At 52.3% G+C, this 22,470-nt stretch overlaps 2 protein-coding genes and 1 long non-coding RNA gene across 6 annotated transcripts; 2 read left to right on the top strand and 1 right to left on the bottom strand.

Moving 5' to 3' along the window:
* Positions 1-449: 449 nt before the first annotated feature.
* Positions 450-3,253, bottom strand: LOC306657873. Its single transcript, XR_013762906.1, has 2 exons — positions 1,404-3,253; positions 450-800 (listed from the first exon to the last, which is right to left on the bottom strand). It is a non-coding gene; the product is annotated as an uncharacterized lncRNA (long non-coding RNA).
* A 4,966-nt stretch (positions 3,254-8,219) lies between these two features.
* HOXB9 (homeobox B9) lies at positions 8,220-13,324 on the top strand. Its single transcript, XM_079134322.1, has 2 exons — positions 8,220-8,841; positions 11,454-13,324. Exons 1-2 carry the CDS (start codon positions 8,325-8,327, stop codon positions 11,687-11,689), a joined length of 753 nt encoding a protein of 250 aa, XP_078990448.1. The 5' UTR covers positions 8,220-8,324; the 3' UTR covers positions 11,690-13,324.
* Positions 8,753-22,222, top strand: HOXB8 (homeobox B8). Of its 4 annotated transcripts, XM_079134324.1 has the most exons (4): positions 8,753-8,841; positions 19,249-19,475; positions 19,754-20,225; positions 21,049-22,222. In XM_079134324.1, the coding sequence occupies exons 3-4, from the start codon at positions 19,802-19,804 to the stop codon at positions 21,354-21,356; spliced, it is 732 nt and encodes a 243-aa protein (XP_078990450.1). In that variant the 5' UTR covers positions 8,753-8,841; positions 19,249-19,475; positions 19,754-19,801; the 3' UTR covers positions 21,357-22,222. The 4 variants fall into 4 exon arrangements, with proteins under 4 accessions (XP_078990450.1, XP_078990449.1, XP_078990452.1 ...); XM_079134323.1 differs by lacking the exon at positions 8,753-8,841 and having other exon boundaries at positions 19,249-19,448; XM_079134326.1 differs by lacking the exon at positions 8,753-8,841 and having other exon boundaries at positions 21,052-22,221.
* Positions 22,223-22,470: the final 248 nt, after the last annotated feature.

Here is a 22,470-nt window from a genome sequence, read left to right as displayed (position 1 = left end):
GAGATTTTCTTTAGTTTTGGTTCACAGTGGCCTGATAGCAGATCCGGATTTCACAAAGTTTTGGCAAAAGCAAACAGGTCCAGAGCAGAAAAGAACTATGCAGAGGAGAATTGAGACCTGGGCAGTCGTTGTTTTTGTTTGACTTTGAAGCTTTTAAGGAGCCAGACAAAAGTCCGTGGTTGAGCTCCGGGAGGCAAATTCGAACACCATTCCTCTCTAGCTGTCACTTCTGCTTCGTCCACAGGTCTCTCCTGCTTCTCCTGGGGAACCTCTGGTTCCCTCAGTCCCCTTTCTGGTCTTGAGAGTTTCCTGAGTCTTATCTCTGGTCCTCTTCTTGCAAGCACCTGGCAATAAACGGGTGGGGCAGGGCAAAGGTCTGACCGATAGAGAGGTGGAAAAAAACAAAAAACACACGTACCAAAAAAACCCCCACAAAACCCAAAAAACAAAAAAACAAAAAAAAAAAAAAACAAAAACAACAAACAAAAAAACAAAACAAAACAAAACAAAAAAAAACCCGCATTCAGCGGAAAGATGAAAAGAACGAAGGCCACGGGAGAGTCGGGGCTTTAGAAGCGCTTCTGAGAGACTGGGAGCAGCATCCCGAGCCCTTGGCAGGGCACCGGACTCGGTGAATTCTATCTGGCGGTAGCTTCAGTCCTGGCGGTGAGGCCCCCGGCCGCGCACTGGGCAGGTCAGCGCGCAGCGCCCCTCGGAGAGGAGAAAAGCACGCCTGGCGGTCATCGTGGCTGAGGCAAAGGCCCAAGGACCGAGGCTGCTTCTCTCCACGCGGACAAAGTCTGTGTAAGCAAAAGAAAGAAGTTGAGGAGGGTACTTCTTCGGCTCGTAAATTTGTTTCCCTTTCCTTTTAACCCGCCCCCGGCCGTCTTTCTTTTCAGGGCAGGAAGGGATGTAAACCGTTTGAAGTTCATCAACACGGTGAAGTTTTATTGTATTTCCGGTCCCCAAGATTTATACCCAGGAGGGGGAGCGGGCCGCCAGGCAGACTCCTTCGTTGCTTCCTCGCCGGACACGTGGCCACTCGGACACTGGCCTCTGGGTTGAGGCCGGGAGGGAACCGGTCCTGATCTAGACGGGGATCCTAGCTCAGTACCTTCCGACGGATGCTTAGATGCTTCCACTCAGCACCGCCGCCGCCCGAAGCCCAGGTAAGCCCGCTGGGAGAGGCCTCGGGTGATTGTGGGATGAGTGTAGCGTGTGCGTGCGCACCTGTGAGTGTGCGGATGTCTGGCGAGGTAGGGCTGGGGAGTAGGGGACATGGGGCGGGAGTGAAGGGCCCAGAGGGAAGGTCTGGGAGGTAGAAGCAGATCTGTTTTCTATGTGCCAATCCAGGTCCATAGCCTTCCCGGGTTCCATTGTAAAGGTGGAATAAATTGTCTTACCTGGGGCAGCTCAGCGACTGTAGAGTCTGGGCCTTGGACCATTTCAGCAGGGTGACTTCATAGGATTATTCCAGTTGGCTGCCCCCTTCAAATCACACTCTTCCTCTGTTGCTTTCTAGAATTCTTGATACTGACTCTTTGCTTTTTTCATCTTTCTCTTTGTCACTTTCTCAGCACTTCTTGACCCCCTTTCCTGTCTGTGCACACCCCAGTCTCAAAACTGAGGGTGGCTGTAGAAGATTTGGGTCCTCAGAACTATCCCAGGAGGCTGAGTGACTCTGGTCTAGACAGATGGTGAGTGTAGACACACCTTCATAACAGTTTGAAGTTGAGAATCCTTTTCATCTGTGGAGACTTCCATCTGCAGAGACAGGCTGAGGAGGCAGGCAACAAGCAGGTATATCAAAGAGGCCCTGCCTATGCCTGGAGTTTGGTCCAGGGTCTTCTCTGGTCAAGCCTCCTGGAAAAGAGAAGTTCCTGGAATCGGAGCTGCCAGGACCCTTTCACCTGGAATTCTGGGTCCAGTACTTTAGATACATTGCTTACTAGCAACTGGGTTCTGCGAGAAGTAGAGGAAAATAAGTAGAAGAAATTAAGTTAAGAGGCCACTTTGGCCCCTCAGGATGGCCACAGGGGCCTGCCCCAGTGAGCCCTTGACCTGGAGCTTGAATTGAGACTGCTGAGTGAATTAGGTAGTTTCATGTTGTTGGGCCTGGGTTTCTGAACACAACGACATTAAACCACCCGATTCACGGCAGTTACTGCTCCTCGCTTAGCTGGAGGAGTGGGGTGGGGGATCTTAGGACTGTTACTCTTGCAAAATAGTGAAAACGTTTGAGGTTCTTCATTGAAAAGCAGCAAGAATGTTCCCCAGAGAAGAAATCCAGGGAATTCTGGGGTATCTTCCCACTTCTGGTTGCTTTTAGTGTATGTCTGGAGAAAAGGGGGAATGGGGAGCACTCGGCTGTCCAAAGGCACCTTCCTGGCAGTGGTTAAGCTGTTCTGCAGAACCAAGGATACCAGTTAGGTCTTCCAGCTTCCTGCCTTAGGGTCTTAGGCTCCTTCCTACATTCATAATCTTCCAAACAGAGAAAGTCTTCCCAACTACACAAAGGCTTGGTTTCAACAGAGACACAGGAGGTCCTTGAAGTCTTTGTAAGCTTTGGGGACAGGACTCCACCTTACCAGGAAGTTTCAAGTCCTTGAGGAGGGCTTAATAGGCCCTGCTCTGAAAGGCAAACATCATAATCTCTTGCAGTCTCAGTTTACTGATCTTCAGTGTCCCTCCTAGGGCCCCCTAGTGGGACAGGAGCTCCAGAGGTAGGTAAAACAAAGTCCTTCCTCTCCTAAACTCCAGTGGGCTCCTTCTCCACTGAGTGGCCAAAGGTCCTTGAGCTGGGCTGTGGGTTCGGATAGGTCCTGAGTGCCTTCCCCTGGTAGATGGGCTTGATATCCCAGCTACTGGGGAACCCAGGCTGATCAGCAATTCAGCACTGTCTGATATAGTCAGGGACCGGGGCAGAGGGTTGGGGCAGGATGAGACTGTTACCCTTTCTGACCCCAGCCTTCTTAAGATTGCTGGCTCTGTGCCCAGTAAAGGAATAACTAGAAGTGCTGGTGGAAGGAGGGGGACTTGCCAAAACATAAGCTAACTTTTGTTCCCAAACTTTCCCCCCTGCTTGAGGCAGAGGAAATGTGCAAAGGGGCCCAGGAAAGAGGCCCGACCGGATGGGGCTCCGGCGCCAGGCTCGGCCAGGGGCTCTCTGAACAAGGGGCCTCTGCTACAGCAGAGGGTATTGGGAAGACCCAACCCAGAATAGAGGAAATGCAGCCTTCGACCCAGTGTCTTGATAAGCTGTCCCTTGATAGTTTCTGGTCCAGGGGTCTGAAGAACATCTGGGTGAAGGAGGTCTGGAATACCCCTGCAGCCTTACCTTGCTTCTCTCCCGGCCTCTCACAAACCTGCCCAGGCAACTCCCAGGATGGAGCCTGACTGCCTCCATCCGTAGTTTCCCTTGGTCACCCCCTCCCAGGAAAAGTGCTGTAAAAAGAAAAAAAGGGGGGCATGTTAGAGAGAAAGGAGGAAATAAAGTCTTTGGAAAGCAGAGTTTTACAACAGCCACAGGTTTTATGGAAGCAATTCCGTAACAACCTTCTACCTGCTTGCCTCCTTTCCGCCCCGCCTGCCGCCCACCCCGTTTGGCCTCCTAGATGCCCCTTCCCAAAGGAATCAACCACCCCCACCACCTTGGATATCCTTGATGGCTGAGAGTTGGTAAGAAGATTCCGGGGTCGATGGGGCCACTGACCTCTCCATCTTTCTTTTCACCTCTAACATCCTAGGAGGGAGGTTTGTCAGAAGATTTCGTTACTTTACAATTAGGATCCCCACTTGGGGGATATGGAAGCCTCAAGGTTTGAAACAGAGTGTGCATTTTCGATTGTGATATCAATTTTGGAGGCCATTTTGGATAAAGGGCAGGTTTGGGGATCCTGTTTCCACCAGAGGTTTAAGTGTCCTCTCACTTCACTCTTTCCCAGAGTGGGTCTCTGATCCTGGATCAGCAGAAATACCTCCAGTACTTGAGGACATGGATTGGAGGCTTTTCTAATTTTGTTGTACACAGCAGGGCTTCTGCATGACCTCTGCAGTAAACTGAGGACTTTCCCACTCAGCTCATGTCTGTCCACCTTTGCTTCACACGTGTGGGGGACATATGTATGCATATGCCCTCTACTCCTATGCGCATCACTACCATGAAATAAGCATCACACAATGCACCCTGTTCTTGCAGTTTGGGATAAGATACGCAGTAAAGGATTTCATGGTCAGACAAAAAAGTCACCAAATTTCATGACCTTTCCTGGGTCAATTTGAGGTATTTCCTTCATCTTTTAGATAAATATTCTGGAAGGAAGTTGTAATAGAATCCAGCTTTAAGGTAAATGCATTCGTTTGAAGATATGGCATATATTTTTCTTGACTATCAAATTAAGGGTAGGTTTTCAAGTGAGACTTCTAAATCGGCTAATATTTTATAATCACAATTCAAATACACAAATCCCCAGATTTTTGCTTTCTCCGTAAGAGTGTTGATGTTTATAGAAAATATACACACAAGCTTTTGGGTCATAGATCATCTTATATGAGCAGAATCATTAACCCACATCATTCCCAGAGGTTATGCAGGTATCCACATATGCACAATTAGATCTTATACGTGAACGCCCAGGCACATCCAGCATTGTAGCTGGGCATATTTATTTATTATAGAGCACAGCACATTTGAGTACTAGTTTCCCATACAGAAATATTTATTTGAAATAAACATAAAGGGTGCACATACCTATTCAAATACAACACGAGTCAGTTTCAACTTAGCTTATTAATTAAAAACAATTTCCCTTTTCTTATTTATCATTTTTATTTTTATTTTCTAATGTCTACCATTTACTTTCCTCCCTCCAGATTTTCTCTCTTTTGGGGGACAAGTAACCTTCCAAAAGTTGCCCCAAAAGACAGGCACTCACCAACTGGTTCAAGCCACCATCGGGCCTCTGCTCTTCAAACCTCGGCCTCCTTGCTCTTGGCTGCTCTGGGCTCCCCTGTAGACTGGGGCTGCCTCTTTTTCCTGCCTGCTCTTCCCAAGCTACCAGCAACCAACGCCAGTTCCAGCCTCAACTGTGTTCTGGGGAGGCTTCAATGCAAGGAATGGCAAGAGGCTGTGCGGGAAGGCAGGGTTTTCTTTCTTTTTTTTTTCCTTTAGGATTGGGGGTGGGGTATGGAATAGTTTTGCTCTCAGGACAAAGTGACTCCCCCAATCACCCCCCCCACGCTATAAGGTGTTTTTAGAAGCTGGGTTCCAGGGATCACAATCCCGTTTTGCTCTCCTGTCATGGTGGGTACCATTGTCTGGGGAGAAAACAAGGTTTTGGAGAATTCACAGATTCTCAGAGCACCTAAGGAAGGGGGTGCCCTTTGAAATAACCCCTTAATCATATGCTTGAGCTGGAGTTGAACTCCAATTTGGACAACAGTGCTTTCTAGAAAGTTTGGCTGGGGTGAGACTCATTACTTGGTGCATCCACATCTCCAAATGGGGGAAGATAAACTGGGATGCAGACTCCAGGAATTGGGGGCAAGTTCATTCTCTTCCTCCAAGAATCTCATCTCTCAAGAAGACCAAGACCTACAAAACATGTCATTCTGAAATTGTTCCCACTTTCCAGCTTCTTTGTCAGCAAAGACTAAGCCTCAGCCTCAGAAAAGAGGCCTGCGTTCCCTCCTTACCCCGCACCTAGGAGCCACCAGGGATTAGGGAAAACTCCCCAGAGAGTTAGAAACCCACAAACCTGAACGCAGGGCACAAGCCACAAGCCCAAATGTTCTTCCTCTAACTTTTTCCCTAAACGAAGTGGCCCTCTGGATTCCTCATGTTGCAGAGAGGTATTTCGGGCAAAGCCAGGGATGGAGTAGAAACCAGGAGGGCAGCAGTCAGAGTCCAGTGCCTGCACAGCTTGGGTCTTAAGAACAGCCCAGGGCTGTGACTTTTCCATAAATAAAGAAGCCCCAGTCCACAGTTCACATGTCCTTTTGGGCCCTAATTTATATACTACAGAAATCATATACTCAGCCCGCCATGCTTCATAACGCTGTTATTTATGGCAGGGGAGGTTTTTTTTCCCCCCCTGCAGAATATATTTATTACAGGTAAAGCCAACAGCAGACTCCAAAAGTCTGGCAAATCGAGAACAGGTGCTTTGCCTTAACTGTGATTCATTCTCTCAGTGCCCAGCTTTCTAGCTGGCAAGTCCGGGGAGCTCCCTCGACTTTCCCAAGCGTCCAACCGCTACTTAAAAGAATTTGCATCGGATTTTTGTTTCCCCACTTGGGTCCTATGGAAAAAGCAGATCTTCACGCTGTTTGGTTCCGGATCTGCCCGGCTGTCGCCCTCGGAGAGCGGGGGTGGAGTAGGAGGGGGCCGGCTGGGCGCCAGCATTGATCTTTAAAAAATCATTTTGAAATCGCCATAATGTGAAGAAATATGGCGCTTCGCCCTCGTATTTCACACGTAATGACACGAGATGGCTTCATTTGGAAAGAAAAGCGGGCGGGAGTGTGTCTGTGCGAGTGCGGAGGTTATCCGCAGCCTTCCGCAGGGCAGAGGGGTAGTGGCCAAAAAGACCAAACCCCAAGTTGGAGCGGCCCGCTTTTGTTAAAAGGACTGGGTGGGGGCTGAGGCCCCGGCTCTGAGGGCAGCCTGCCTTATAATGGTTCAGGGTCAGAAAATTGCCAAGAAATCTGCCCCTAAGCCCAACCCGAGGGATTCGGGTCTGTCTAGGGTCTGAGAATACCGGAGACACACCAGGAGTGGCGATTGTAGCCAGGGCAGAAGCTGGAGGAGCAATGGCCGGGAGAGGAGCCAGGAAACCAGCCGGTGGCCCCGGGGGAGTTCCTTAGCTGGGCCATAGAGTAGATTCTAATAAAACGGACTATTTGGAAGCTCCAGCGAGGGGATCAGCGGGAGGCAAAGCAGCGGGTGGGGGAAAGACCGACCCTGGGGGCTGGATGTCCATGTTGGTGCCCTATACCAGCGTTTATAAGTCGTCCGGCGCGACAATCGCGAATTAGAAGAGCTGAACAGGAGAGTGGAAAATTTGGTCTCTGCTCCTCCTTTTCTGGGTGGAAGGGACAATAACTCAGGACTTCTTCCCATTCTGGTCGGGGACCCTTTCCCTTGCCTGGGCTCTGTGACACCTCAGGGGAGCTAACTTAACCTCTTCTATTTAGCTCCTTCATCGGCCCAATTTTACGGGCCTGGGAAGTTTCTCATTGAAGGAAAGTGGAAAGAGCTGCCCCACACACATCCAAAAAGACCCACGAAATTTAAAGGAGTTAAAGACTTTGGTTAGTTGTATTAAACTCTTTTGGAGGGTCGAGTTTCCAGGGCCTAATGAATCCCTTTGACCTCTGGCAGGTTCTAATTTCAGTACACACAGTGGGTCCTTGGACATTCATCCCATTTTATTCCCCTCTCTCCTCCCTCTGCCACTGAGGGAGAAGGGGAAGCTCCCAGTCACGTAAATCTCCCCCAAATAGTGCACCTGAACCCTCTCCAAAGATGATAAGCCCTGTAAAATCCCCAACTTCTCCCCCATCCCTTTCACTTCATCTCCTGTGGATTGCTGCTGCTGTTGTTTAATAAACATCTTCTGTCAAGGGGACAGAGAAAAGGAAATGAGGGCCTGCGGGGTGGAGGTGGAGGTGTTGGGGGGTGGGAAGAGAACTACCTCCTCATTAATTATCCTGTGGGACCTCTCTGGCTGCTCCCCGGACTGGGGCGCGCTCTCTCTCCCTCTGTGCGTGCTCTCCCTCCCTCCCTCTCCGACCCGCCTGGGGAGAGGGCTCCACTGCTGGCGTCCCTTGCGAGGCAGCCCGCTGCTTGCCTCCGCCTCTCCTCCGCCCCCGCCGCCCCATGTCGAGAATACCCCCCCTTCCTGCAAAGGCGGGAGGAGGCCGGGCGGCCAGCAGCTCAGGCTGAGGTTACGTGGCCGCCGGAGCCCTGACGTGATAGCACATTGCATCAGCATAAAACAATCCATCCTCGATATGGAATGCAGTGCGGACGGATGACAGCGAGAGCGCAGCCCCCTCGCCCGATTGATTTATGTCGGAGCTGACGCTTTATCAGGCAGTCGGAAAAACTTTGACCAATCATTTTGCAAGGAGCGCTGAGCCGGGCTGCTCCACTGTACTTTGTTGGCTGAGAAGTTGAGCAGGGGGTGGGGGTGGGAGGGTGGGGGGTTGGGGGGGTCGCGTCCGAAAGCCCTCACACCGGTCCGGGTGCCACCTCTCCCTGCTTGGGCGCCGCCGCGCGAGCGCTTCCCTTCCCCCTGCGAGCGCCCGGATAATGTCTGAGAATGTCCATTTCTGGGACGCTTAGCAGCTATTATGTCGACTCGATCATAAGTCACGAGAGTGAGGACGCGCCTCCAGCCAAGTTTCCTTCCGGCCAGTACGCGAGCCCCCGGCAGCCGGGCCACGCGGAGCACCTGGAGTTCCCCTCGTGCAGCTTCCAGCCCAAAGCGCCGGTGTTCGGCGCCTCCTGGGCGCCGCTGAGCCCGCACGCGTCCGGAAGCCTGCCGTCTGTCTACCACCCCTACATCCAGCCCCAGGGCGTCCCGCCGGCCGAGAGCAGGTACCTCCGCACCTGGCTGGAGCCCGCGCCTCGCGGCGAAGCTGCCCCGGGGCAGGGCCAGGCGGCGGTGAAGGCGGAGCCGCTGCTGGGCGCGCCTGGGGAGCTGCTCAAACAGGGCACGCCCGAGTACAGTTTGGAAACTTCGGCGGGCAGGGAGGCCGTCCTGTCTAATCAAAGACCCGGCTACGGGGACAATAAAATTTGCGAAGGAAGCGAGGACAAAGAGAGGCCGGATCAAAGTAAGTTATAAAAAGTGAGGAAATACCCAGGCCGAAGGCCAGGCGAGGGGGAGGGGAGGGGAGAGGCAATAAACTGGGACAATGTGAAGGGAAAACGCGGCGGTGGCCGGGGAGAGAGCGGGGTGGAGGAAAGAGGAAGGAAGGGAAGCAGGAAGGAAGAAGGGAAAGGAAAATGCCGAATGCCCTAGATGGGGAGAATGAAATCGCTTGAGCAACGCCGCCCCCACTACTCCCAGGTCCTGTAGGGAACTGGGGCTCTGGGACCAACTCGCTGGTCTCTCACCCTCCCTTCCCCCTCTTTCCCCGAGGCCCTGGCTGAAAGCCGGGTGAGACCCGCAACAGCCGGGAGAGGAGCTGGAGGAGCTCCGGGGCGGATGGCCAGCGAGACCAAGAGCCGGCGCCGGCACCGACCCGAGCGCACGGGGCTGCCGCGGACCGCGCGGCTGGCAGAGCTCCCCGCGCCACGCGCAGACCGTAAAAGCCGGCCAAGGGAAAGGGGGAGGGGGCTCATTAGGATTTTATTTGCGATGCAACAGCTTGGCGGAGGATTGTTCCTAGCAGATCTCGCGCAGGAGCCGCGCGGGGTCCGCAGCCGGCGCCGGGAGGGGCGGGGGAAGCCCAGGATGCCGTGACTGAGCCCCCTCCCCGGATGCGCCGGCCCCTCCCCGGGAGCCTTCCCTCCGGTGGCCCCCTCCCCTCTTCGGCATCCTCGCCCGGGCTGCCGCTTCCTTTTCTGCGGCTCCCGCTGCTCTCCGCGGGGCTCCCTAGTCCCAGCCAGGGCTGTCCTCCTCGTGGGGAGTCGGGGAATCACTTCCGAATTTCGGGGCCCACCGCCAGAGCGGAGAAGGTGACATCCCAAAGAGACCCCAGGGAGAAGAGTGGTGGGGGCGAAGAGGGGTGAGGAGATGTAGAGAACTTTACCCTTGTGGGGAATTGCTCCTCACCTCCCACTCCTCCAATAGCACCCCTGTCAGAACCCCAAGTCTGGCTAATTTCCAGAAGGTGCTGCTGGCTGAGAGGGGAGGGTTCTCCTATGTTTTAAGGCGGAGAAGGGCAAGTCAGTTGGGGGCTCTTAGTCCCAAACAATAACCTACATGCCGGTGGACTCACGTCTTCACCTCTTACTCTTCTGGGGGAGTAAGGAGTCAGATTTTTAGTTTCTGTAAGCTTTACCAGGTTTCCCACCAATAGAGTGGTCCACGGACCCCTTGGAGCTCTGCCTGAAAAAGTAAAAAGCTGCCCCACTCCCGTAGGCTCCTTGGGTCCCGCACCTCCAACCTGCCAGCGTAAGAGCTGGCATTTGGGGAAACAGCTCTTCCCAAACCCTCCCTCACGTAACCAGACGCTACCACCCTATACCCCCAAACTGCCTGGAAAGCCCATTATTGCAAGCCGGCCATTTGGCTAAGATCAATTATTAACAGTTTTTTTTTCCTCTTTCATATTTAATGTGGCTGTGGGTCCCATCCCAGACAATCCACATTAAGAAAATAGTGCTGCAAATTGGTAAGACATGGTACTTAGTGTAGGATGAACTGAATTTTTTTTTTTTTAATTCATTGCTTTTCATTTGTGGAGAAGGAAGCTGGGAGAAGGTGGATGTTATTTTTAATTGGCTCAGCTTTATTTGGCAACTTTTCTGAGTTCTAGAGTCTGGGGAGAGATGGTAAGGAGAAAAAGAGAACCCTGGGTATATTTTAGTTTCCTCTTTTTGCCCTTCTTTAACTCAGTTACCCTTTTCTCTGCTCCCCTCCACATATTCAGGACCAGTTAAAAGGCTAGGTGTGCTATGAAGGGCTCTCTGTTACTCCCACCTTATCTCTGGTTCCCCACCTTGCAACTGGAGCAATTTTGCTCCCTAATTTCCCTGAACTTGTGTTAACCAAACTGCAAGCTGAGCAGCAGAAAAGGAGAGGCTATTGCAGCCATCAGTTATCTGTGAGCCTTGGTGCTCCCCTGTCCAGAGGCTAGAGTTGATAAATGGTTGCAATTGGGTTGCTCGCGAATTGGAGTGTGCTGAATGTTTGCGGCTCTAAGTGTAGACCCATATTTGTGGTGTGTGGTGGCAGGAGGGGGGATATCTATGTAGATACACATGCCTACTGCCATGTGGCCTAGAGATGCAAGCTCTCTCATCGAGAGAGAGATCAAGGCAGGGTGTTTGAGGAGGGCTCTTGGATGTGACTGAAGAGTAGCCATTCTCCCTTTCCTAAGCCCTCTTCACTCCTCCCAGACCTACAGCCAGGGATCCTGCAGGTTGGCTACTATGCCTAGCCATGCTGGTGTGCTGATGGTGGGTTTCCAGACATACTGGGCTCTGACCTGAGTCATACAAGTAGAAAAGATTGAGAGAGAACTTGAGGCAGACTTGAAGCTTTGGAAGTATGTGAGGAAGACTGGGCACAAGTTTGGCCTCATCCTTTCTAAAGAACCATTCACCTGGAAGTGTCTAGAGTGGCTGCTGGCCTGTTTCTGGGACCCTGTCTGGAAGTGTGAAGGCCCAGGTGCTCTTCTCCAATGCCAGATGGAGAATGGAGACCAAGTGTGCACTTCTTGGTCTGGGGCCCTTCACCCCCTTCCTTCCTTTGATTCTATCCCTGCTTCTCTTTCAGCCAACCCCTCTGCCAACTGGCTGCACGCCCGCTCTTCCCGGAAAAAGCGCTGTCCCTACACCAAATACCAGACGCTGGAGCTAGAGAAGGAGTTTCTGTTCAATATGTACCTCACCAGGGACCGCAGGCACGAAGTGGCCAGACTCCTCAATCTGAGTGAGAGACAAGTCAAAATCTGGTTTCAGAACCGGCGGATGAAAATGAAGAAAATGAATAAGGAGCAGGGCAAAGAGTAAAGATCACCCCTGCCCTCCCCAGCCCTTCCCCATCTCGCTCTTATTTATGTGATGGCTGCAAAGCCAGTGCTGTGTGGGATGTATCCAAGTGAATGGGGAAGGGCTTCCTCTCCACAAAGTCCCTCAACTGCACCTAGAGCCTGCCTCCTTTCCTTTGCCTGTACCTGTCCCTCCCATCTTCCTGGGTGTCAGAAAAAAGTTTTGTTAAGTTAGAAGATAGAAGTAGTTGATTCCTAAGAAGGTGATGGACCACCAGGAAAGAGATGCTAGTCAAACTCCTAGGATCCCCTGTAATTTTTCTGAGAAGCCCCAGTCCCTCACTTCCAGCCTGCCTGTTCCTTCTCTGCACCTATGCTCAAGTCACCCAGGGACATGCCAACTGCACACAGCCTAGCAGATGCCCACAGGCATAAAGTTTGGAGTTCACAGTAAATTGGTGAAATTAAGTCAAATGAAATGACACTCCAAATGCAAACATCACATACCAAATCTGGCAGAACAGCTCTCAAATCATCAGGCAAGTCCGAGTTTCTACCCCTGATTCAAATACACACCAGGAAGAATGTCTAGAGACAGACTCCTGAATGAGGGGCTGCAGCCCAAAGTCTCAGCATCCCAATACCATCCCACATGGAATTGCCAGCTATACCCCAGGACACCTCCTGTGTGCACATGGGGCCAACCTAGTCCCCAAGATGGTAGGCTAGAAAGGGCAAGAAAAGGCAGTAAGTGGTTTTATGAAGACGTCTTAGGTGGAGCCCCCTCCACATACATGTTGTTGCAGGAAATGTTTAATTCTGCATGATGTTTTCCTCGCCTTCCAACAAAAGAAGGTCAAACTGTGGGTTGTAGAGCCTTGACAATGTCCTCCCCCATTCATCTGTGCCCCACTTGACAGAGACTGTAGCTTTTCTTGCTCTCCACTGCCCCTGCATTCTTCCGTATCCCCTTCAGCTCTGAAATCAACTCTGATCAGCCAGATCCACCTTGCACCAGTGAGTCAAGCCACCCCTTGTAGAAAGCTCCCTCTGCCCTTCACCCCACTTCCTGGGTCAACCCCACTGTAGACAGGAAGGCCAGGTCTGGAGAGTCCGATTGAGAATTTATTGTGAATCGATTTCCCGGCTTTCTTCCGGAGTAAGCTATAGGGGACAGGGAGGAGCAATGGCCCCAGGGCACTGAGCTATCACATCTCTCCCCATCCCACTGGTTTCCTGACATACAAGGAGGAGCCCCTAGGCTGCCCGCTCCAGTACTGGGCTTCACTTCCCACTGCACCAGCCTGGGTGGCGATTTGCTCTGTGTGACTGGTTCTTTGCATCCTTCTGGGGAACAGTTCCCGCGTACAGAGGAAAGAGACAAAATCTCAGCTAAGCATCAGGCGAAACTCATTCTGCTTCCTCTCCCTACCCTGCCTCCCCACCACTCCATCCCCTCAGTTCCAAGGACTCTTGCTTCTGCTTCTCCGGACCCTACAAGGGGGCATTCCAGTAGATTTTTTTTTTTTTTTTTGCATTGTCGTGGCTGTTGTGAAATTGTGCTTGTGTTTTGTGATTTCTTTGAGGGAGATTGTCTGGACTGTTTTCAGTTGTCGCTTATATGGGAGGGTTGTGGGTGGGAGTGGGGAGGGCAGGGGGCCTAGAGCTCTAATCGTTTGTTTTGGAAGAAAAAAGAAAAAGAACAAAAAATATATATCACTCTAGAAAATAAATCTCTCCTGAGTCTCTTTCTGTGTTGCCTGTCCTCGTCTACCTTAGATAGAGATCCAAGTTCCCAAAAGCATAGCTTGGGAAGAAAGAGAGAGATTGCTGTGTCCACTAAGTTTCTTCTTAGAACCTACAGACCTCTGAGCACTGGTGCTGACAGCTAGCTGGTTAAGACCCAAGGTCCCAAGACCATTGTTTAAATTGAGTGAGAGTCATTCAACAGGAGAATTTCGAGCCTGGAAGAGGAGGAAAAGAAATATCTGTGGTTTGGAGAGGGGACTGGGTCTCCCTAGAGCGAGGGGTCTTGTGGAGACCTCCCCACTGACTGGAGAGCTAGAGGGAAGGCAAGGCCTGCTCTTTAACCCCTGGAAGTGGCTCCTCTCTCAGGCAACTGAGATCATCACTTTGACTTGGGCACTTTAAAATGGTTCTTTGCCCTGCCACCCACCTGGGGTTAGAGCTACTGGACAGCAGCCTTGTTCTGAGGCGTGCTGGTTTGGTAGGGACTGAAGCTTGGGGAAGTATCTCCCAAAGGCTGGAAGAGGGCGTTGAATGTGAACCACAAATGTCTCAGTAGGAAAAAAAAAAAAAAAATCTCTTCCCAAATAGACCCCAGAATTAAGCTTGGTTTCAAGAGGCGTTTTTTTGGGATCCCTGCCTTTCTCATCCAAGCGTTAGGGTTCGCTGCTGTGGGGCCGGCGCTCCCGGGTTGCCTCCCGCCGGCTGCCTCCCGCCGGAGCTTTCCACCGGGCCCACCCCTGCCACACTGCAACCCGCAGAGAGCCGGTGGATTGGGGTGGAGGTGGAGACAAAGACTGGCCCCAGTGAAGAGAGCCTGTAAAATACCAGGCCTACCCCTCTCTAACGAAAGGATGAAGTGATCCTCCTAGACAGAGAGGCACAGACAGCGAAGCTCCGGGTACCTTAGGCCCAGACAGGCGCCTTCCGAGGAGGGTTCCGTTAGGGATGGAACTGAATCTGGCTTTACAGCTGGTGTAGACTAGGTTGCCTCGCCATCCTAGGCTCCCCAGGCTCAGCCGGCACTGAGATTGAGCCAAGAAGGCCAACTTCTTCAAAAGGAAACGCAAGAGGCGAGGCTGGAGCCGGACGGAGTGCTGCCGGGAAAGGGGGCGAGGGTGCCTGGAGTGGCCTCGGGCGGCGGCTTCTGGGTCCCGAGCCGGGGTGGCTTCTTTCAAGACAAACAAAGGCGAAGATGCGCATGGTAGTAAGCCGGAGATGGGGAAATCAGTTGTCATAAAAGAGAAATTCAGAGAGGGAGACCGAGAGAGTGCGAGGCAGAGAAAAGCCGGGAGAGGAATTCAATGCCGTGTGCGCAGCAATAAAAGAATATGACCGCTATAAAAGTTTATAGCGTATAAATTTCTGAAGGTTAAGAAACTAAACAGCAGCAAAGCAAACAGTGAGGGGAAACTTTCCGGAGCTGAGAAAGCCGCAGCTGGGCCTGGGCTCCCTGCCTAGCGGGGAAGGGGAACGGGTGGGCCCCCCGTTCCAGCAGCCCCCACCCTTACTCGCTCAGGACCCCAGGCTTGGGACTTTCGGGGTGGCCCACCCCCGGAGACAAAGAGGGGAGAAGAGAGAATGGGGGGGTAACACTTTGTTGTTGAAAATGCTTCATAGATTGCAATAAGGACTCTTGTCTTTGTTCTTCACACCCCCTCCAGAATCAGGCGTCATAAACAAGAAGGTCCTGCGCGCGCCCGCGCGCGGACACACACACACACACACACACACACACACACACACACACTCACCCCACAGGTCTGGCAGGGCCAGACGTCTGGGCGAGAGAGCAGCCTCTTGATCCTTTTAAGTCCCATCCCATCGTCTCAGGCCGTCCCCCCCCCCCCCCCAAATAGCCCAATTGTTACTCATCTGAATTTTAAACAATAGTGTGAGTCTTGAAAAGCGCTGGACTCCCCATTTTACGGGCCATAAAGGCGCACTGCTTGGCGGTCTTCGCTAGAAATTAGGGGCTAGTTTGGGGGCGGGGGCAGGAAGTAGAAAAAAGCTTATAACTTCTTTTTATTCCCCCATGTTTTTATATTTTACTTTATGTGCACAATTTCATGAACCATTCCGTGATTCCGATGACTTTTCTCTAGCCGGCTCTTTCCCTCCCCTTTTTCTACTAATAATGAAAGTTTCTCTCGCTTGTCACTGCGGTGGCTGGCTCTCCGAGAACCAGGCAGAACCGGTAGTGGAAGCATTTTTGCAGAGCGGCCGCTAGATGGCACCCTTGCTCCACGTGAAAATTTCTGGTGCGGCGCCTACCGACTCCGGCTTATTCCAACACCGCACCTTGTTTGGTTCTCAATCTATGAACTGAGCGCCACCAAAAGTCATGAATAATTTGCACGTAATAAAAATATAGGGTTCGTTATGGTCTTTCCACCCCATTTTATAGATTTCAGATATAGTAGTGCCCCCCTCCCCTCAAATGGTCAATTTTCTGAATTTCCCTCATGAGGACTCAGTGTTTCTCGCCCAGTGGCTCTGTTCAGTTAGGCAACAAATGCGTGAAAACGGGGAATAAGAGTAATAATAGGAATAATGGGTCCAAATCAAAGAGAATTAATTTGGGAAAATGACATTTTCCGTCCAGGGGGGCGAGAAGAATGTCGACGGATGCGGGTGATCAGGTCAGGTGAGAGGGACTAACCGGCAGAAGAGGGTCGGATGGAGAGGAAGCTGCCAGAAGGCGGACTGTCCACCCTGGCTGGAGAGGGAACCTGGTGAGCCAGTACGGAGATGGGGCAGTTTGGGGAGGAATGCAATCTTGGCTTTTATGGGATTCTGAGGTGCCCCAAGAGGGTGGGGCCTGGGGCCGCTCCCCCGGAGCTCAGGCTCCAGAGCCTTTGTACCCGTTCGGGTCTGAGTTGGGCGCTCGCCTGGCGACCCACGCGCAGGGCAGGAGTTCCCCAGGGCGGCGGGTGCGGGGAGGTTCGGATATCCCCTCTGGAAGCTTGGCACCCCAAGTTGGTCAGCCAAAAAAAAAAAAAAAAAAAAAAAAATAAGCGTGTTTTCGGGATAGGTGTGGGCGCAGGCACTGCGGCAGGGGGCAGGAGCTCGGCTCCCTCCCTCGTTCCTCGTCTTCCAGGTGCGCTGTGGCTCCCGCGCGCGGGGGATCCAGCCCTGCCACCCCACTGCCCAGGCAAACCTTGGGGCGCCGGTCTTTATGGAATTTATCGGATGAAGACCTGGACTCAAGCACTTTTCGTTCTGGCACCGGCGCTGTATCTACCCACAGCCCCTTCAAATCCAAATTTTCAATTTCCTCCCGAAGCAGCCAGATCCCTGCCTCCCATCGGACAAACCTGCAGGACAAATAGATAACCAAACCCTCAAAATTACCCCAGTCTCCTTTTTCTTCCCCAGGATCGGGTACAAAGAGAGAAGCGGAGTTTCTTCTCAACTTGAGCTTCACAAATAAATCTATGCTCCGTTGGGTGTTTATAAATTATCTTCTCTCTTTTTCTTTCTTTCTTTCTTTCTTTCTTTTTTTTTTTTTTCTTCTTCTTATAATAGAAACATTTTCCTTCCATCAGAAATTTCTGGCACGGTGTAGGGATGATTTAGAACAAGCCATTGAATTTCTACCTCCCTGGTAAGTCCTCAAATCATGACCATAAAATCCCCCGCACTTGATAAAAATGTTCGTTCCCTCAACAACTTGACTCTGCCTTCCGCTGCCTCACCGCCCCCTCAGCCTCGCGAAAATTCCAGATCCTGGCTCTGGCCCTTCTCCCCTTTTTTTCTTCTTCCTCCTTTTTTTGCTCCTCTCCCCTTCTCTGGATTCACTTTTGAAGAACTGGGCGACCCCAGTGGTAACTTTCCTTCAGAAAAAGTGCTAGTTTCATTTTTATAAATATTGGGGTCCCCAAAAGGTGGCTCTCTAAAAGCAAACCACTCTTTCCTGAATAGACAATGAATTGTATGTATTTTTAAGGCTGCTTCTGCCTTTGCTGCCAGAAATTTTGTTCTTTTTCTTTCCATCCTTTTTCTTTCCCTATCAGCTGCCTCAGGAAACCATTGGTTCTGACAGACTGGGGTCTTCTAAAGTCTGGGCACCACCAGGACTAGGCCAGGCATGTAGGGAGGCAGTGAGTCAGAGAGTGTGGCACACCATCAGCTTGGTTCTGCATTCTGGGTTTCAGGATGCAGGTGCCTAGGTCTGCAGGGAGAGCCAGGTTGAACTAGAGGCTGCCCAAGGGACAAAGAGAGAAGATGGGGACCTCAGTGTTCTTGCTTTATCCCACTTCTCTCCACTCCAAGGTCAGTGGAGATGTGACAGTAACTCAAAGGGCCATGGGGATCCTGAGGAATATAGGTGCCTTCCTTTCCCAAGCACATCTCTTGCAGTCACTGCCTGGGGCTGTGGAGGGCATAGAACAACAGTAATCAAGACCAGGCACCAGGGTTTGCCTGGCTAGCATCAGCCTCCATTGCCTTTCCCTCTTTTGGTGTGTTGATGGGATTGCCAATGTCTTCTCAAGGGAAGGTCACATGGGAGGTGTGAAGGATTGGCCCAGGAAGGTTGGATGCCCATTGGGATTGGTTACTGGGTCCCAAGGCCTAGTTGCAGGTGTTGGGCAGCCCTGTGAGGTGCCATCCCTTTGATAGTATCAGGCTCCTCTCCCCTCATCCTGTCTGCCCTGCAAAGTGCTGACTGGGCCAAAGTGCCTTCAGGAGACCCCTCTCTGCCCTAGCATTCCCCCAGCAAGGAGAGATTGTGCAAAACTGCAGAATTAGCAGTTGCAGGGTGAACTTTGCTCTGGGCTTCACCACTGCCCATTAACCAGAAAGTTTCTTCTCCCAGTCCCTTCCCAAGACCTTCTAGACTCCTCTACAGAAAATCCTTTCTTGTTTGTTTAATGAGAGAAAGTTCTGAGTGGCCTGGGTGTGGTAGAGAGGGGACAAGTTTGGGGTCTCCAGAAGGGGGTGAGGGCAGGTGCCTGCCATGGCTGAAGGAGGTGAAAGTCTAGGAAAAGTCACCGTTTGCGCCGAAAAAAGAAAAAAAAAACCAAAAACCCATAATCGTTCTCATTTCGGCTTCGTCACCCCCACCGTGCTGCAGTCGGGCGGCGGGGGCGATCGAAGCTGCAGTTTTATAGCTGTAGAGGAAAGAACTCGTAAAATGCTAACAGCTTTTATGCGCTGCGGCATAAACAACAACAGACTCCGGCTTTATTGCGTTTTATAGTTTGTTAAAGAGTTTACAGCCGTTTTTTGGGGGCCGGTTACCCAGCCAATTCCCTCCACACGATAGTTAAACCTTTATCAATAATAAGGAAATTGATCATTAAAGCTTTAAATATGACTACCTCGTTTGTTTGAAAATATGTTTAGGAGAGGAAGCTGTATGATTTGATAACTTGTATTAAAATACCAATTACATTTATAGGACCTTTTAAAACTCGGCGCAATTAAACCGTGTTCTTTTACATTTTTCCGAAGCGACCCTGACATTTAGAAAGACTCCAATTGCCTCGTTAAAATCGCGAAATTAACAGCGCGCCTACGCCTGGCGCGTTGTGTGTGTGTGTGTGTGTGTGCGCGCGCGCGCGCGCGTGGTTTTTTCCGTGACTCCCCCACATCAGTCTTTGGGGGTGGTCTGCGAAGGTATTTGATTTGTTGTGAGGCGAGAGATATCTCATTAATGTAGGTAGTTAAACAGATTTAATCCGTATTCATTTTCTCACCCCCTCTCCCTCTCCCCCTCTCTCTCCCCCTCTCCCCTCTCTCTCCCTGGGTGTTTTTTTTTTTTTTTTTTTTCCCTTCCCCTCCTTTTTTTTTTCCGCTCTCTCCTCACTCCCTGGCGCTCTCTCGCTCTAGCTCTCTCTCTCGCTCGCTCTCTCTCGCTTTCACCCTCGCTCTGCGTTCTGTCCGGGAGGAGTACGGAGAAGCCAATAGGATGCGGGGTCTCTAATGGATGCAAATGATCATGAAAAGACAGTGCAAAATATGAAACAACTCATTTGCAGGGAAGTAAATCACCGAAAACTGTTTATGAACTGGCATCCCTTCTTCGAAATGTAAAGCGAGGACCTCTTTAAGTGGCGGTATATTTTTGTTTGGGGGGTGGGGGGTGGGGGGAGGGCGAGCGAGCCGCGGCTGCCATGCAAGCTTAGACTTTTGGAGGCTTCTCCGTCCTTTTCTATTCCTGGAAATCACAAAAAGTGTGGCGGCTTCGAGATCTTCTTCGCCTTTTCTTTCTTTTCTTTTTTTTCCTCCTCCCTTTCCCTCTCCTTTCCTGGCGAGGGTGACTAGGAGCCGGCGAATCCGCGTTTTTTTCTCTCTCTCTCCCTCCCTTTCCCCCTCCCCACCCCCTCCCCAACAGCCCCCAACTACAGCCTCCGCCGCCGCCGCCGCCTCAAAATTCAATAAAATGAGCTCTTATTTCGTCAACTCACTGTTCTCCAAATACAAAACCGGGGAGTCCCTGCGCCCCAATTATTATGACTGCGGCTTCGCCCAGGACCTGGGCGGCCGACCCACCGTGGTGTACGGTCCCAGCAGCGGCGGCAGCTTCCAGCACCCGTCGCAAATCCAGGAGTTCTACCACGGGCCATCGTCGCTGTCCACGGCTCCCTACCAGCAGAACCCGTGCGCCGTGGCGTGCCATGGGGACCCGGGCAACTTCTACGGCTACGACCCGCTGCAGCGCCAGAGCCTATTCGGTGCGCAAGATCCAGACCTGGTGCAGTACGCAGACTGCAAGCTCGCCGCCGCCAGCGGCCTGGGAGAGGAGGCCGAGGGCTCGGAGCAGAGCCCGTCGCCCACACAGCTCTTCCCCTGGATGCGCCCGCAAGGTGAGCTCCCGTAGGGGCAGGCCAGGGCAGGAAGGGGCCGGGAGGGCCCAGGGCCGGTCAGGGGGCTGGGCAGGCCAGGGGAGCATTTCCTCCAGCTCTTGCAAGACTTGTGGGCTCTGTTCCAATCTCCTTCCTCTCTCTCTCTCTCTCTCTCTCTCTCTCTCTCTCTCTCTCTCTCTCTCTTTCTTTCTTCCTTTCTTTTTCTTTCCCTTTTTGTCTCCTTTGAAGGGGGGTCGCTAAGCGACATTTCCTGAAGTCATAAACCCCTCACCCTACTTTACTTTTCTTCTTCTTCCCCTCCTTTTTTCCCTTTTACTGTTTTATGGGGGGTAGTGCAGAAAGGGTGGTGGGAGTGGGGGCGCTCAACTTTTGCACTTCTCAATTGCTTTATAGTTTAATTACCCTGAAGAAACTTTTCTTCTGGGGCAGAGGCTCTGGGGGCTTTTCAAGGTGGGTCCATTCGTCCCCACCCTGGCTTTTTTATTCTTGTCCCCCCTTCACATCCTTCCTTCTAAACTTTATGGTACTTTTAATGGATTTCAACCACCCCCCACCCAACTCTGGTGCTGGTTACCAGGGGAGGGGGCTCCCCCTTTCTGGCTCCCTAGATTCAGTGGTGTCCAATCCCCCTCAACCCCCCTCTGCTGACCGCTGCCTCCATGGGCACCCCCCGCCCCCCGCCCCGCACGGGGTGGAAGGTCCCCTGCCCTTATTATACTGGTCTACTAGGCTGGTTCACGAATCTTCCAACCTTCTCTGTCTCTGCCCCCTCCCCCACCCTCCCCTCCCCTCCCCTCCGTCTCGCCCTTTCCCCCATTCCCAGCAGCCGCCGGACGCAGGCGAGGCCGACAGACCTACAGCCGCTACCAGACCCTGGAGCTGGAGAAGGAGTTCCTATTTAATCCCTATCTGACTCGCAAGCGGCGGATCGAGGTATCGCATGCGCTGGGACTGACAGAGAGACAGGTCAAAATCTGGTTCCAGAACCGGAGGATGAAGTGGAAAAAAGAGAACAACAAAGACAAGTTCCCCAGCAGCAAATGCGAGCAGGAAGAGCTGGAGAAACAGAAGCTGGAGAGGGTCCCGGAGGCGGCGGACGAGGGCGACGCGCAGAAGGGTGACAAGAAGTAGGCTCCAGCTGGGACTACCAGGGCCGCGGCCGCCCGCAAGTCCGCGGGTCCCCCCACGCCGCCGCCGCTACCGCCGCCTGCCCCCGCCTCAGAGAGCTCTGGCCCTGCGAGCGGGGCCAGGAGCTGGGCCTCCCACCGCAGCGTCCCCTGCCGCGCCAGTCCCCGCTAGTGGTAGTATCTCGTAATAGCTTCTGTGTGTGAGCTACCGTGGATCTCCTTCCCTTCTCTTGGGGGCCGGGGAAAAAAAGCAAAGGATTTTAAGCAAGGACACCCTCGCCCTGCGAGGGTGAGCGGCCGCGGCCCGACTGAACCCCCACGCCCCCGCCCCGTGTAAAAAGCCTCCTTGTGCAATGGTCTTTATTTCCTTTGAACGTGCTTCTTTGTAATGACCGAGGTACTGATTTCTGCTAAGTTCTCCCAACAACATGAAACTGCCTATTCACGCCGTAATTCTTTCTGTCTCCCTCCCTCTCTCTCTCTCTGTCTCTCTCTCTCTCTCTCTCTCTCTCTCTCTCTGTCTCTCTCTTTCTCTCTCTCTCCCGTCTCTCGCCGCGTTCTCATTTTCCCTCCCAACCCCTCTCTCCCTGCTGCTCTGCCTAGCTCGCTGGCTTTCTCTCTTGCTTCTCTCTTTTCCTCCCCACCCCCTTTGGTTTGACAATTTTGTCTTAAGTGTTTCTCAAAAGAGATTACTTTAGTTAGCATGCGCGCTGTGGGCAATTGTTAAAAGTGTTCTTAGGTTTACTGTGAAGAGAATGTATCCTGTATCCGTGAATTGCTTTATGGGGGGGAGGGAGGGCTAATTATATATTTTGTTGTTCCTCTATACTTTGTTCTGTTGTCTGCGCCTGAAAAGGGCGGAAGAGTTACAATAAAGTTTACAAGCGAGAATCTGAGACCCGCCCGGCCCGCGCTCCTCATTTGCTCCCAGGCGCCTTGCAGGGCTGGGGGTTGCGGGTCAGCAGGCTTCTGGGCCCGCTGAGGCTAGGCACGGAGAGGAGGGGGCGGGGGCTGGAGGCAGGTGGTGCGAGTCCCTCGGCCCAGGGGCGCAGGGGGTGAGGGAGGCGGCTGCATGTGATTGGAGGAGAGAGGAACGAGGGAGGGGAGCCGAGAGAAAC

Source organism: Sciurus vulgaris (genome assembly GCF_902686455.1).
Source record: "Sciurus vulgaris genome assembly, chromosome: 3".
Taxonomy (NCBI): domain Eukaryota; kingdom Metazoa; phylum Chordata; class Mammalia; order Rodentia; family Sciuridae; genus Sciurus; species Sciurus vulgaris.
Note: the sequence above shows the minus strand (reverse complement) of the source record. Positions and strands in the feature narration are given on the sequence as shown.